Source organism: Sceloporus occidentalis, unplaced genomic scaffold (assembly GCF_023333645.1).
Source record: "Sceloporus occidentalis isolate IW3139 unplaced genomic scaffold, rSceOcc1.0.p SCAF_11, whole genome shotgun sequence".
Lineage (NCBI taxonomy): Eukaryota > Metazoa > Chordata > Lepidosauria > Squamata > Phrynosomatidae > Sceloporus > Sceloporus occidentalis.
This window is the reverse complement of record NW_028316991.1, coordinates 14,073,512-14,088,016: the sequence shown is the minus strand read 5'-3', so window position 1 is coordinate 14,088,016 and position 14,505 is coordinate 14,073,512. Positions and strand designations below refer to the sequence as shown.

At 37.2% G+C, this 14,505-nt stretch overlaps 1 protein-coding gene across 37 annotated transcripts in view; it reads right to left on the bottom strand.

Moving 5' to 3' along the window:
- The window catches only part of LOC149305615 (regulating synaptic membrane exocytosis protein 2), a 271,086-nt gene that overhangs the window by 77,764 nt on the left and 178,817 nt on the right, over positions 1–14,505 (bottom strand). For 22 of the 37 annotated variants that reach the window (XM_089477182.1, XM_089477194.1, XM_089477190.1 and 19 more), the window contains 4 exons: positions 12,856–12,924; positions 11,930–12,083; positions 11,388–11,393; positions 10,514–10,624 (listed from right to left, as the gene is read on the bottom strand). In XM_089477182.1, the coding sequence (XP_089333308.1) occupies positions 10,514–10,624; positions 11,388–11,393; positions 11,930–12,083; positions 12,856–12,924 (340 nt within the window). Of the gene's footprint in view, positions 1–5,981; positions 6,048–10,513; positions 10,628–11,387; positions 11,394–11,929; positions 12,084–12,855; positions 12,925–14,505 lie in introns of all 37 variants that reach the window. The other 15 variants (XM_089477183.1, XM_089477197.1, XM_089477192.1 and 12 more) reach the window with 3 other exon arrangements.

Genomic DNA, 14,505 nt, shown 5'->3' with positions numbered 1-14,505 from the left:
TTATTTGGTATTCATTATTTTTTCCTTTGAAAGACTCCCTAGTCATCACCTGGTAGCGGTCTATCTCCATGCTCCCTCTACTAGCCAAAGTCTACCTCTGTGTTCTAGTATTAGGGTAGATGTGAGAACTAAACTTCATTAAGGACTTTTTTTGCTTCCCTTGTACCCTCATCAGTCTGCTCTGCCATGAACAAAGTCGACAACATCATAACTTGGTGTAATCGGTCACTACTAAAGAGGAGCAATGTGACGACTGACCATAGAATAGTCCCACTAGTCCCAGATTCTACTGCCCCAAGTCTAAACTACCTATGTGCAAGCAAATCCTTCAAACCTCTTACAGGGGTGTTAGGGTAAGAAAGGGAGCAAAATATAATTATTTCTAGAAGATGGTTTACCCCACCAAAAAACAAAATATTATGTCTGTCTTAAAATAATTCTAGCTTTTCACATAATATAATGTTTTGAGACAGCTGAATACACAATAGACAAATACCTTGGCTTCTTATCTTTCTGACTACTGTTAAAACAATAGAATGTCTCAGTCTTAATCACACCAAAGGACCATCTGACACATATAGGCCTATAAAAGACAACCTACAGGTCTGCAAGTAAATGTAATTTACTGCCACAAAATGAAATAAAACCAACGTTTTATACAGCATGATATTTAATGCTCACAGAAAAACAATTCCATGGGACTGCCCCTTTAATTTATTCTGCTCCCAAATTAAAAATAGCCCGTCTAAAACAAAGTAACCAAATATTCCCGACGGGTTTCTGGTTCAATACTCATAGTCACCTTGTCAAAATAATCTGAGTGTGAGAAAATATATGTAAATGTTTTAAAATGTCAACATTTTTGGATACTGTGGAAACAATAAAAGGTTAGTATTATTTATTTTCTACTTAAGCTTCTAGAAAAGTCTAATTTCCAAATGTGTAATCGACTGAAATGTCATTTCAATTAATTTATTTAGAAAGAAGGTGTAGTAAGATTTTAATTACTTTAAATGTTTGTTATGCAAGTTTTGAAAAGTAACTGTGTACACTAGTGGCAGATAAAGACACGAGAGGCTGTAGCGATGATCTACTTCCCTGGCACAAACACTAGAACCTCAAAGAACTGACAATAAATGGACATGCCAGACTTGATGAGAAGAGGGGAGAAGACGCTATTTAAGTTAAGCTGCATCCACTTTGCCTAGGACACTGCTAAAATATGGACAACCCAGACTGTCCTAAACAGATGGTTGACCACACATTTATATGTTAAATATGCAAACACACACATGCCAACTGTCCCGCTTTCCCACTGCTCTACTGTCTTGTTTTGGCAAACAGTGGAGGTCACGGGCCTGTTAGGGAGGTCAAAGTATCTCCCCTGACGAGCAGATTCCGCGTTAATATTTATTGATGCTGTAATCAATATAGACCTCAATCCCAGCCCCCACGGGTCCATCATTAGAGTATTGGAGGACAGCTCCATACTTGTCGTATACAATACATGCTTGGTGGTAAAGTAGATGGATGGCCTTGTGCTGACCTTGCCTCTAACCACACCCCTGCCTCTAACCACACCCCAGCTACACCCATAACCACGCCCTCCAATGAAGGTGTCATTCTTTGGACACCAGTAAAGTTGGGGTTTGGGGGGTTTTAAACATATCATAATAGTGATAATATTATTAGGTTATTGCTTAATTTGGTTGTGGTTCCTACCCTTTAGAAAAATTCTAATGAGGCCAACATTTACATGGTGTACGAATAAAATCAGTATTTTATCTGTTAGTAGGTAAAAAAAAAATAGGGTTTTTTAATGGTTGGGACACTCTATGGTTTATTGTCCTTATAAGACCTACAAGTTTAATGTGATCTAAAAATAACACCATTTTCCATATCACAAAGAGGGCACGGCACACCACACCGGCTTCTGCGCGTTTTGAGATGACTTACCCGTGGGTTTCAGCTGATCCATTGACTATATGATCTGCCCATGCACTTGCACCATTGTACAACCTTAACAACGCAGCCAAAACAAAAACGAGTTACAAACCAATAGGAAAGAAAACAAAAGTCTATAAACTACCTACTGCAAATAGCTGAGCTACTTTGTAAAATAATATAGGAGAATCGTTAGGATGTCGGGTTTAACTTTGGACCAACTTGACATCAATGCTTTTGGGGAGAGAAATGTTGTCCACAAGTTGACTCATAACGTTTGCTGTCGAATTCACATAAAAATATATGATACTGTATAGCAGGGAAGCATACAATTTCTGGTGTCTGATTACATCAGAAGGTATTGATGGGAATTAATTATCTAGATGATTCTCGTATACCTTGTAACTCTGAATTAATTTCATGTACACTGGATGACTCCACTACAATATCTAAAAAAACACAATATAAATATGCATGGATACATATTTATATTGAGAAACACACATTTATACGTCCAAATAAGGGGTCATAAAGTCTAAAAATCCATGGGAGGTCCTTGGGTTTGACCCAGATTCTCCAGGTGAAGCAATGCTTCTCTGGGTTGGTTTCTTCTTTCTCAAGCCAGAGAGGTGTTTGGCCTTCCCCCCAGTCACCTCCCTTCCTACTCCCTACTCAAGTAAGGCTGTCGAGGGCTAGCCATGTATGGCTCTACTTAGCCCCTACCCCAAAAGACGGAGAGCTCCAGGAAAGCCTAACCTGGGAGGCTCCCATATATGCCCTCAGAAAGATGGCATTATACTCCTTTTACTGGACCCCCATGAAAAATACCCATTGATTTTTCCATCAGCAAATTATGGGCCCAAGGTGCTATATCATACGGACTGTTTATTTCACAATGATGAATATATTGTATAAAGAAGCACAAATCATGTAACATAGGAGTCCCTGTGTAAAAGGCTCGCTATAACTCGGGCGTAAATCTACCAGTCAATTAAATATAAAGGATGGTATAAGCTTGGAAAAGGTGCATTTAGCATTAATTTTCCTGGAAAAGCCCATTGACATTAGTAGACCTTGGTAGGAAAATAGGAGGACTGTCTCTGCTTTACTGCTGCTGAAAAACATTCACTGAACCACTTTCTGTACAGCACTTGGTGAAGTGGACCTTGTAAAGGAAGCCACAAAGCAAACCCATAGGTTTGTAGGACAAAATCAGAGGGGTGCCATGGTAATCTGACATGTTCCAGCACAGTACCCCCACTAAAATAATAGGACCCTCTGTTATGCATAGGGGGCATCTTTTACTAAACTACTGCTTGTGTTATATTTTCACTACGGTAGTTAAATACCTTTCAGGATAACGGCCAGTGTCCTCGCAATGTACAGTAGGCACCCGTCTCTCCTGTCTAGTCCTCCTGAGCATGGAAGGAATAGCAAAGCTCATTTATAGTTCTCAGTGACAAAAAGGGACTTCATACAACAGGACGCACGGCAACCACGGCTTTAACTGCTCGAATTCTGCCTCAAAAGGATCTGCATGACGTATTGACTGAGGTTAGTGAATTTTATTCCTTTTATTCTTTATGTTTTGAATATGATACGAAAAGCTCCTCAAGGGTTCTTTTTTGCTTTCAGAACTACTTAAGGATACGGCACTATTTTGGCTTTACATCCATTTCTACAGATTTTACGAAGAAATAAAGATATTGTCAACTTTAACCCTTGAGGAGCTTTTCCTATTACTTTGGTTTGTTAGTGCATCCACTTTACAGATTTTCCAATAATTATACGACTGTATTATACTATTGTGTGTTATTTTTTCCCCTCTATGTACATGCGCCCCAATATTGTCGGTTTTGAGTTGTTGAACATTTGAGGAAGTGTTTGTTGGGCAGCAGCAGTACAGATATCGGGAAGTATTTGTTTATAATATTTTTACACGTGATTGGTGTTTATTCTTAATTTCTTATGTTTTGGACAGTAAGAATTTTTAGGTCACATAAACTGTGCATTATCATTTAATAATTGTTATAAAAATATAGTACGTCCATTTGAAGCGCAGGTCACTCTACTGTATTTAGGTCAAAATATTACTATTTGACACGCTTTTATGGAACTAGAAGCAAAGCAAAGTTGTTATTCTGGGCCATTACATTTACTGCAATCATATGCTCTATCTCAATGCTTTATATTAGGATTCTACACATTTTTATTTTGGGAAAATAACTCAAACTAGACTTATGACCCAAACTACTCTTTTCATGCTATTTGATACAAACAGCATTCATACACATATATATGAATGGAATCATACATATGAGCGCACACGCATAGGGGGTACAGCAACATGTTCCACACCATGTGTACCTCTCAAGATCATTGTAAGCACCCTCAGAATAGGTACGGCACATCTTTCGGGAGCGCAGCAATCGGATCGCATCTTCACAAAAAATTGGGTAAATTGGGTGATCCTTGCTGCCAAGAAATAGGCAGAGATGGAAAACATATGGTGTATGGGCAGGTAATGGTTAAAAATGCACAGTAATCAAGTAAACATAAAAAACAGGAAAATCACAAAAAAACTAAAACAAAAATGAACAATGTCAAAAAAAAAGAGGTGGGGAGCAAGGAACATACCTGGGACCTAATTAACCCTTAAACAGCCCACCAAGATTATTTTTTTGAAGCGACTCTAATGCAGATAGTTCTATTCAATAAAAATCCTATATGAAACAAATTAGGAGGTTAATATATTCTATCAAGGTTCCTGTATTTAAGCAGGGTTTATATATATATATATATATATATATGATCAGTTGTTTAGATATCATTTAATAGAATAGAGCGTCCACTCCAGACTATGTGATGCTGAATATCTGGACATTAACCCCGAGATGTACAAACCCCAAAGCCCAGTTCCCAGGTATGACAATGAGAATGGAAAGGTACGAGCAGCAGTCCTATTGCCTACTGGGGTTATGGCAGCGTGTACGGGACCACGGCCAGGATTCTCACTATACAATGCACTTGATGTACTTATTCTGGAGTAAACTGAGATGGTTCCCCTCTTAACCCTTCGTTCCTACACTCATGAGTTTCTCTTTTTGTCTTTTATCAAAGATCTTGCGAGTAGAAATTTTTATTTTACAACAATCCTAAGCACAGACAACATGTTAATGTTACAGTCCCATCGGAAGACTAGCAAACGGTATTGAAAAGGTTGACAAAGTGTTGCCTTTGTTTTACAACAATGCAGAAAACACAGCATGTTGTGGCCCCATTTCTTTGAGGTGATCAACACGTTTCGGTTATGTACCCCGGAACTGACCATGGTTGCAGTATTTGTGTTAAAGAGGCAGTTATGGCGCATATTCCCAGGGAATGTCTACCAAAAATCAGCCTAGGAAACAATTCAAGATATGGATGTGAGCTAGTTAGTGGGATTTAACCCCTGTCTTTAAAATAGAAAATTAAAATGTTGATGTGATCACGTGATAAATCCAACCAAAAGTAAATGTTCCCACTTATAGATAAATGAATTAAAATAGCAATAAGGATATGCCTCATACGACAAATTCAAAATTTTCAGTTTTCCTGTTCCAAGCAACTAAAACTATAAAATTACACAGATATAATATTAACTAAGGTCAAAAAAAATATATTAAAAGAAAAAAAAACTTTTTTAGAGGGAAAATAAGGGCTAGGGTCAGAGGGGTTACTACTAGGAGGCATGAAACTGCTCTCTAAATCTATGGCACACTCCATACGTGCAGAGGTTAAAGGTGCGGGTCCACCCTCTCTTCAGAATAAAGTATACTGAAAGCTAAACAGAGCATTTCAAATACAATATCGCTCTTTCTTAAACAGGCTGTATAATTTTAGTCTGACCTCACATTTCAATAACATGGGCTGTTGCCATAGCAGCAGAAAAGTTCAAATTGAGGAAAGGTTACATACGCATAGCTGTTGGTAATTATTTGTCATAGTGGAACAGCACCTTTGAAAAATGGAATAAAAAAACACAGTATAAAATATACCTGGGATCTCTGAGATGATGGTCGAACGACTGACTGAATCTGGTACGAGGAATAGTGAGATAATGACTGTAGCCATGGTAGGAAATAAGAACAATGAGATGTTTAAACAAGCGATGATGAGGGACATGACAAAATAACATGGGGGGGGGGGACAAATTCAGCCTCAAATCAAAATCCAAACATAATAACACTTCTTTTCAAAATACAAAAAATTGTGCAAAGTAAACAAAAAAAGAGGATGGGAATAAAGAATGCAATCTGGTGTCAGATGGGCAAATAATTAATCAGGATTTGCTAGACTCAGTATTTTTTTTATCGCATTTAATCACAGTAAAAAATACCATAGTTGAAGGAAACTGGTGAATATTCTTTAAATTAAAGGTTGGACTTGTCCGACGTAAAGACACAAACCATTACATTTGGAAATTTATATTAATATTATTATTATTAACTTTTATTTATATAGGGCCAATTTACGCAGCGCTTCTTAAAATACACATATTCAAGGGTTCTGTCAAAACTAGAATCCACAGACTAAGACAAACTGATGCATTAGGTAGAGAGGGCCTTGCTCTCAAGCTTACACTCTAGAAAGAATGTATATTTAAAATATTTAAATTATTTAAACGATGTATAAATATTTAAAATATTAATCGAAGAGAGCTGACAGATACATCGGGGAGGGAGTATTATTTATACTAAACCTAAAGTAAATCCTGAAAGGATGGGGAAAAGGAAGGGATTATTCCTCTTACCCCGCCACGTAGGGGATGGGGGAGAAAATGAACACCCCTGACTAATAAGATTATACTCAGCCCTCCCCATCCTTATTTTATAAGCCAAAAGAAGGCAGAAAACTCACTGTTTCAATTTGTCTCAAAGTAGTAAAAAAATTCTCAGCTTTTTTCCAGATAAGCATTTTTTTAATTAAATTTAACCCATGTGTTTACTTTAGCTATAAATGAATGTACATTTTTTTTTTTACTGGGTAAAAAATGTATAATTTGACAACAGGCAATAATATTATTCACAATTACGCTCAATATCTGTCAGGTTATACTCTTGATTTCTATAATTTCTCTGCAATAGCAAACAATTCCCACTTTGATCTCTACTGTTATAGAACAGAGGGGATCGGGAAAAAGCAGGTTCATTCTCCAAATACCTGCTCATCCAGTACACAGTAATACTTACAAATAATATATACAGTATATACATATATATATATATATATATATTTGTGCGGGTGCAGCGCAGCCTATAAATAATAATCCACAATAGGCACATACTCATGGGATTTCTATTCGTAGAAAATCAGGTAATTTATTAGGTTTCACAGATCATCATGAACGTTTTGGTCCGAATATCGGACTATATATATATATATATATATATATATATATATACCATATATATATATGTATATATATATATATATACACACGGTATATATATATATATATATATATATATTTATATATATATAAAATGCACGCCAATTCACCATATTTTCACACAAGTTTTCTGCAATCTCTTTTTTATATATGTATATAATTGTAAATCTACGTAATAAAATTTAAATTAAACAATAATTGTAAATCTATGTGCCTAAGCGTTGTGCGTGTTCTGTTTGACCGAGAGGGGTATCTGTGGCTTAGAGTGTTGTTTCATGGAGCGTGGCCTGTGTGGTAGAGTGTGATATGCGTGGCTGAGTGTTGTGTGTGTCCCTTAGTGAGTGGTAGTACAATCTGTATGGTGGGAGTGCAGGCCCGGACTGGCCATATGGGACACAGGGAAGTCAGAAGCACTGGTAAGTTTGGGGGGGGGGGGGGCGGGGTAGTGTTAAATGGGGGGCATTAAGGGGTATAAGGCATTTCTGGAGGCAGAGTGGCACATGGGGGGTGAAAAGGCATATCATGGGGCACAGTGGCATATAGGGTTAAAAGACATATCATGGGGCACCGTGGCATTTAGACGGTTAAAAGGCATATCATGGGGCACAGTGGCATATAGGGGGTATAAGGCATTTCTGGGGCAGGTGCATAACTGGGGGGCAGGTTGGAAAATAGAAGGAAATAAAACCAAAATATTTTTCTCAATCATAGCTTTTATTAAAAAAAAAATAGTTTAGATGAATTAACATTTACTGGTAAAACTTTTTTCCTATAGGGTCGTCTTATATTCAGGCTTTTTCTTTTTTTCCTAAATTAATATTCAGATTTGGGGGGTCGTCTTATAATCAGGGTCGTCTTATAATCGAGCAAATACGGTATATAGATATATATTTAGGCATCTCTAGTGCCCATAGTCTAAACTGGAAGATGGAAGATGGAAGAAAAAAACCATCTCAGCTAATGGATCTTTGGCATACACCTAACAGATCGTCTCTCTGGAAAGACCCCATCTCTCTATAGCTCCGCACATCCTGCTAACACTGCATATTGTTAAACACGAGAGAATATGCATCCGAGGCAGGTAAATGGAGCGTTAATATTAAAATGTTTTAAAGAAAACTGCTGAGACGTTTAAAAAGATGTCAGTATGACATGTGCTTAGTTATTTCTTTCATGATTAATGCAATTGCTCATCCGGCTATGGGCGGTGCAGTTGGTGCTGCCGCGAAAAGGCAATCTCCGAGGACCTCGTGGCTCTTCACCCCGTGTCTCCCATATTCCCAGAGCTCTAATGAAAGAGAGCTAGCTATACATATCAAACATTAGAGCGCTTACACGTGGACACATGGAGGGGTGGATGCCGCTGAGATGGAGAGAGTTGAGGATAATGGGATGACTGGTAGAGACAAGAAAAATAAAAAAAAATAAAAAATAAAAAAAGCACATAAAGTAACTTTAAATTATGAAAATGGGCCAGAGAGCTACATATACAACCGACCAATCAGTGATCCCTAGCCAATATAATTTTAATTTAACACGGCTTTCCTTCTGAGTCGTCATCATAAGCATTGAATATTAATATACACCAGACATCTAAAGCCAGGCCTTTAGTTTGTAGACCCTGATAGGTTGGGGTGGTTTAAACATACCCTTCTTCAGCCCATGTCTTTTCCAGCCCCAAATATGCCCTATGGTAATTATAGCTATACCTCGACCCTATTCTAATGGATATGCATATATTAATTGATACAACACCCAAGAATCATAGATCATAGTAGCATGCAGTATAGAAGCTGATTCAGATCTCTGATATAAACGAAAAAGTACTCAGTTTGACAAGAAACTAGATGGTAAAAGTTATATCTCTCAAGTGGTAACTTTCACTTTTCTTGCTCTTAAATGGAATTTCTTCCTCCTTAATCTCTTTCAATCCCATCATCAATGTGTACATTTACACCATTAACAGGTGTGGTTGAAAACTAAGATTGTTCCCCACACCCTATATTCAAAGAAAAATACATTTTGTTCATGGAATTTTAAAATTTGAAAATTCAGCTTCAGAACATTCCCCTATGTAAGTGTATATATATTTACAGAATAATCAGATAATGCACAAACCTGTAAACTCTTGGCAGTCCAGTGATGTTTTTAATAGTAAAATCTCAAAATACATTTTAGGTAGACTTTTAATATGATACGAGTGGTTTAGTTGGTGCCTGATGGAACACATTAAAATTGTTACATGTCTCTGACATTCAAGCTTAATTGGCTTTCAGTCCAAAGCTGGCATGTAATGTGCATCATTACGACTCTGAAAGGGATTACCATCGGTGCAACACATCAGAATATCAGGAACTTTAGTATAATGGCCTAAAATAATATTATTAGGTGTGCGCAGCTTATCTATCAGCTGTTAGACTACCATTCCCATTATCCACACTACAACAGCTTTCATGCCCCTTGACACTATGTTTTAGAAATGAATCGGAATATACGTGGATTAACAATGCATGTACAGTATGTGAAATTTACCTGTAATTACCTGTAATTTCTGGTAACTTCATTTAATCCAGTCTTCAACTAAATCACAACAATAGACAAACGCAGTCTGCTTCAACTAATAACACACAATAATACACGATCATTCATACTGAACCACCATCTAAACATTCACATTGTAGGGTGGAAAAAGTTTTGTACTTCTCCTAGAGCAATGAGTCCAGTCAATGAGACAAGATTGGAGGTGCTGGTCGGAGCTGCCCTGTCCTATAAAAAGCACTCACAAAGTTTGAGTTTGTTATTTACAAGAAGCAATGACTGATGTGAACCATACCTCGAGCAAAAAGATCTCTGAAGACATACGAATTAAGAACTGTATGAACGTTTGTACAGTGTGTTCAGCAAAGTTTGAATCAGACTGTGTTTGTCTATTGTTGTGATTTAGTTGAACATCAGATCAAATTTAACGACCGATATATGCAGAACTCCAGGTATTTCCATGCTTTCTCCTGCATTTGTTTAGTATTCATTCGCTCACCACTGCACAACCAAATGTTTATACGCATCCTTATCTGGTTAGGATATTCTATCTTGAATGCTTAATCCCTAGATATCGGCACCGCTAAACTCTTTAGTTACCTTTCTCTGTCTGGGGAGTAGTGGTTATCTGACACGCGATGCCTCTCCACTCGGCTTGTGGTATTATAATGTGCAGGGCCAGACCTCGCCATTCTTGGTCCTTGTTCCATACTCCTACCAAAAAAAAAAAAGAAAGTTCATGAGTGCTTCAGTAATGTCTACTTTATATTTGCATTGCTAATAGCATTCATCAACGACTTCTTTTCTGCATGACTGTTGCGTAGAATCTTAAAGGGCTTTCATTCTGCTGATATTCAGAAGACGTTCTTAGTAACTGTCGCATTTCCAATCATGTCCTTGTAGCTAGGGTGTAGCCATGCAGTAAACAACATGTTTAGATACTTCTCACGTCACGCAACATCTTCATGGTCTTAAAATGTTTCTACGCAATGTCTCGACGTTTCGACGCATGCCTCCCTTGACTGCCCCTTCATCTATCTGTCAAATAGACATCCCTGGACCCCTGATTTTCTCTTTGTCATTTTCATCAAGTCAAGAAAGAATAGGAAGCACAATTGAGCTCATGGTCACTAAAGGTCTAGTGAATAAACCCGAAAGTATCTGACAGTATTTTGGCATTCTTAATACTTGTCTTCTTTACATATCCTTCATATGGACCGAGAGTCTACCTACTAATGCCTACGTTTTTATAAAACTAAAATAGTGAATAACCGGAAAGATTAAATAGTTGGTAATAGTCTATTTTGTAACTTTACTGATCTCAAGCTGTTTCTCTATTAGACACCCTAGTCTATGTGTTGCATATGGACCAGACACACTTGTCTACCTCGGACACCTGACATATTCTTGTATAATTCAATGTGCTATATAGAGGCATATTTATTATATTTATCATCTGATCTACCAGCTCCACTTTTTGCTTCGGAGGTCAAACTCTGACCTCATAAGGAATATATAAGAAGACTCTCTATTACAAATAGCTAAATAAAGCTAGTAGTGGTAAAACAGGACAAAAAAACGTAATTAAGCGCTAATTAACTGAGTCATTCTGAGTTCACAAGAATAATGACAGTTTCCTACATTTACAATACATCTTGATTGCACAGATGGCACTGGAACCTGAGGGGTTTTAATCGCTAAATACAAAGAATGTTCATACTAGCGCATTATTCCTCGCCAAAGTGCTCAGGAAAGTTTGTAGAACTAAAATTAATAATGTACAAACATCTGAAAGGAAGCAAAGCATAACACAATATTAACAAAACGCTAACAGAGAATATAATCTTCTCTATTGGCGAATATCACCCCCCACACCAAAACTTAATTAAAAGGTAAAAATGATTTTATGCTTTTATAGTATTGATAATAGAGCCCCCATTCTATAAAACTCAAAAGAACATAAAATAAAGAATATTCATTTAGGGAAATATTTACTGATAATGCGTATACATATACCTTTGAGGGGGAGGTACGCTAGGAGACCAAGATCTTGTTCTTCCTATACTATCTACATTCGGAGGTCCGGTCCGAGGACAATGATTCGATGACATCACTTGCTCTGGAACTGATAATGTTGAACTCTGGAGATCGCGCCCGTTGTGTCGATAATCTGTGTGATATAAAATCATCGTGCAGTAGATTGAGTTTTCATGAGATCTTTTCCTTGCCCTGGTGTAAGCAAGTAAAGTTCGGGAAACATGGTCTCATTGCTTTTATGAATAGAATCATGCTCAATGCAAAATAACTATTAGTCAACACCATGTCCGAAGCCTAAGGACAAACTATGTACCCCTCTGCTTTATGCAGTATCCATAAACTCAGTATCCAAGATACTAAATATCCAAAGTCTCAGAATTCCCAATTAAGGTGTCTATTCACTAAACAAATTATTCACTATAATGTGAATCTGTGGGTGAGTGGACCATTTCAGCTCTCTAAATTCCACTATGCATCACTAGAACTCATCTCACCTCTTAGTGACAAATGCACCAAGTGCCCCCTGCAGCCCATCCAAAACCCAAATAACCACCAGGGCACATACCCTGAAATCAGCCAGTATTCACAAGGAAAAACCAACAGTTCAGACATAATTAGAGGAAGCTCCATGATCTGACAACTGCCAGGCAGCTCTGAAACCCAGTGTACCAAGAGTACAAATCCAGGAGCACCTTAAGCCCTACCAGGACTGCTTGTCCCGGTGCCCTAACCAGGCAGGGGTCGCAGTCAGGCCCTTCTTTACCCATGAGTGTGAGAGAAAAAGTGCAAGATGAGCTTTATTGCATAATGCATCCCGCTCAATAATTGTGTATTATACATATCCAGCCCTTCTTGCAGGACTAAGTGTTTTGTAAAACATCAACTGGAAAAATATAAAACCATACCCGATGCGACACCGACTCCGTCATCACAGTCGTAATCAGACACTTCGCTGTCACTTATTCTCTTGGATCCTGCAAAAAAGGCAACACAGTGAAAAAGAACTCTTGGTGTGAAAATCCCCTTTCTTCCAAGTCGACTACAACAGTTAATAAACCAACCGAAAAGCAATCCGGCACTAAGAACTAGAGCATCAGGAAGAAGACAGAGGAAACGGAGGAGCTACGAGATTAGTAGGGAGCGTCTCACACATGTTATCGCAAAACAAGTCTGCCAGAAAAGGACTATGCGACACCGCCTCACTATACAGCAATTTCTTTAATGTTTTATTAGAACTGAGATGATACTCTAATCTCTTTCTATACGTACAACAGGATGCAAAGTATTATTCTGCCTGCTGACTTCTCAATCAGAGCTCGTATGTATGTTCTAGCTGTACAGAAAGTATGTTTGATGGATTTCTTGTGTATGCCAGACATTCATACACATTTCCTTTCTTTTAACAGATGGCAATATTTAATGATTATTTAGGGTGGGTGTTTGGGCATGGGAATAGGGTCTAAAAAGCGATCTTTGATCTTAATTCCTTTTGTCTTCCCTTTCACATAATTATTAATATAAAAATTCCCGAATATAACAAAAAAATCATATAAAAAAAATAAGATATTTGTGAAAATAGTTTTATAGAGGAATTGCATGTGCATCCTGCTAAACGCGGGGGGGGGGGGGGGTCGACTCCTATACAATATTCACTGTAAATGCCCATTTAATGCCTCTTCAATGGAGATAGCAACGCTGGAAAATATAAATATCTTAAAAATGGGTCATTTAGCATAATAATAATAAATCCAGCTTTTTAGTGATTTTTTCATCACATGTTACAGTTTCCCTGTAAAAAAAAGGACTGAATTTTTTTGTTGAAAAATAAAAATGAATGTTAAAAAGTTAGATGAATTCTTGTAGATCGGGCAACATTCCATTTTTTCCAGGAAATGCAACAACAAAAAGATAAAATTCTCTGATGGTGTTTCTGTCCTGTATGATATATTATTCTGCATTTCTGAGTTTTTATTTTTGTAATGATAAGTTCTTTATCAGGTTCTTGCCTTTCTGTAGAAAATGTGTGGTGAACGACCTATCCAAATTGTCTTCTTATTTGTACTTCGAAAAGATTGTGAAACATTAAAACATGTGGCATTTTACTCACATAACAAAGATTTTTTCCTTTCCTCAGCTAACAGAACTATATATTGAGTTAGTTGAAAAAGTCTTGCTAATACACAATGACTTTTGGAGAAAGAAGTATTATAATATAAATTAAGAAATGTCTACTGTTTATTAAAAAAATGTTATTATACATGTCCCATTGTACCAATACTGCCAGAACCAGAAGATACAGATAACAAAAAAAAAAGGTTTATTATCCCAAAAAATTATAAAAATAGAGTTTGTCCTAATTTCAAACCCTGGGTTAAGCAAGCAGGGGTTAAGCTATAAGGAAATAAGGTTTATTGACGAAGGACATATGTACAGAATTTGGTATAACTAGAAACGGTCATCCACCTTCAGCCGGACATAACACACCAGGTTTCAGAGAACATATCTGCTACTTATTTACATTAATGTAATAATAAACACATATATGTTTCTATATA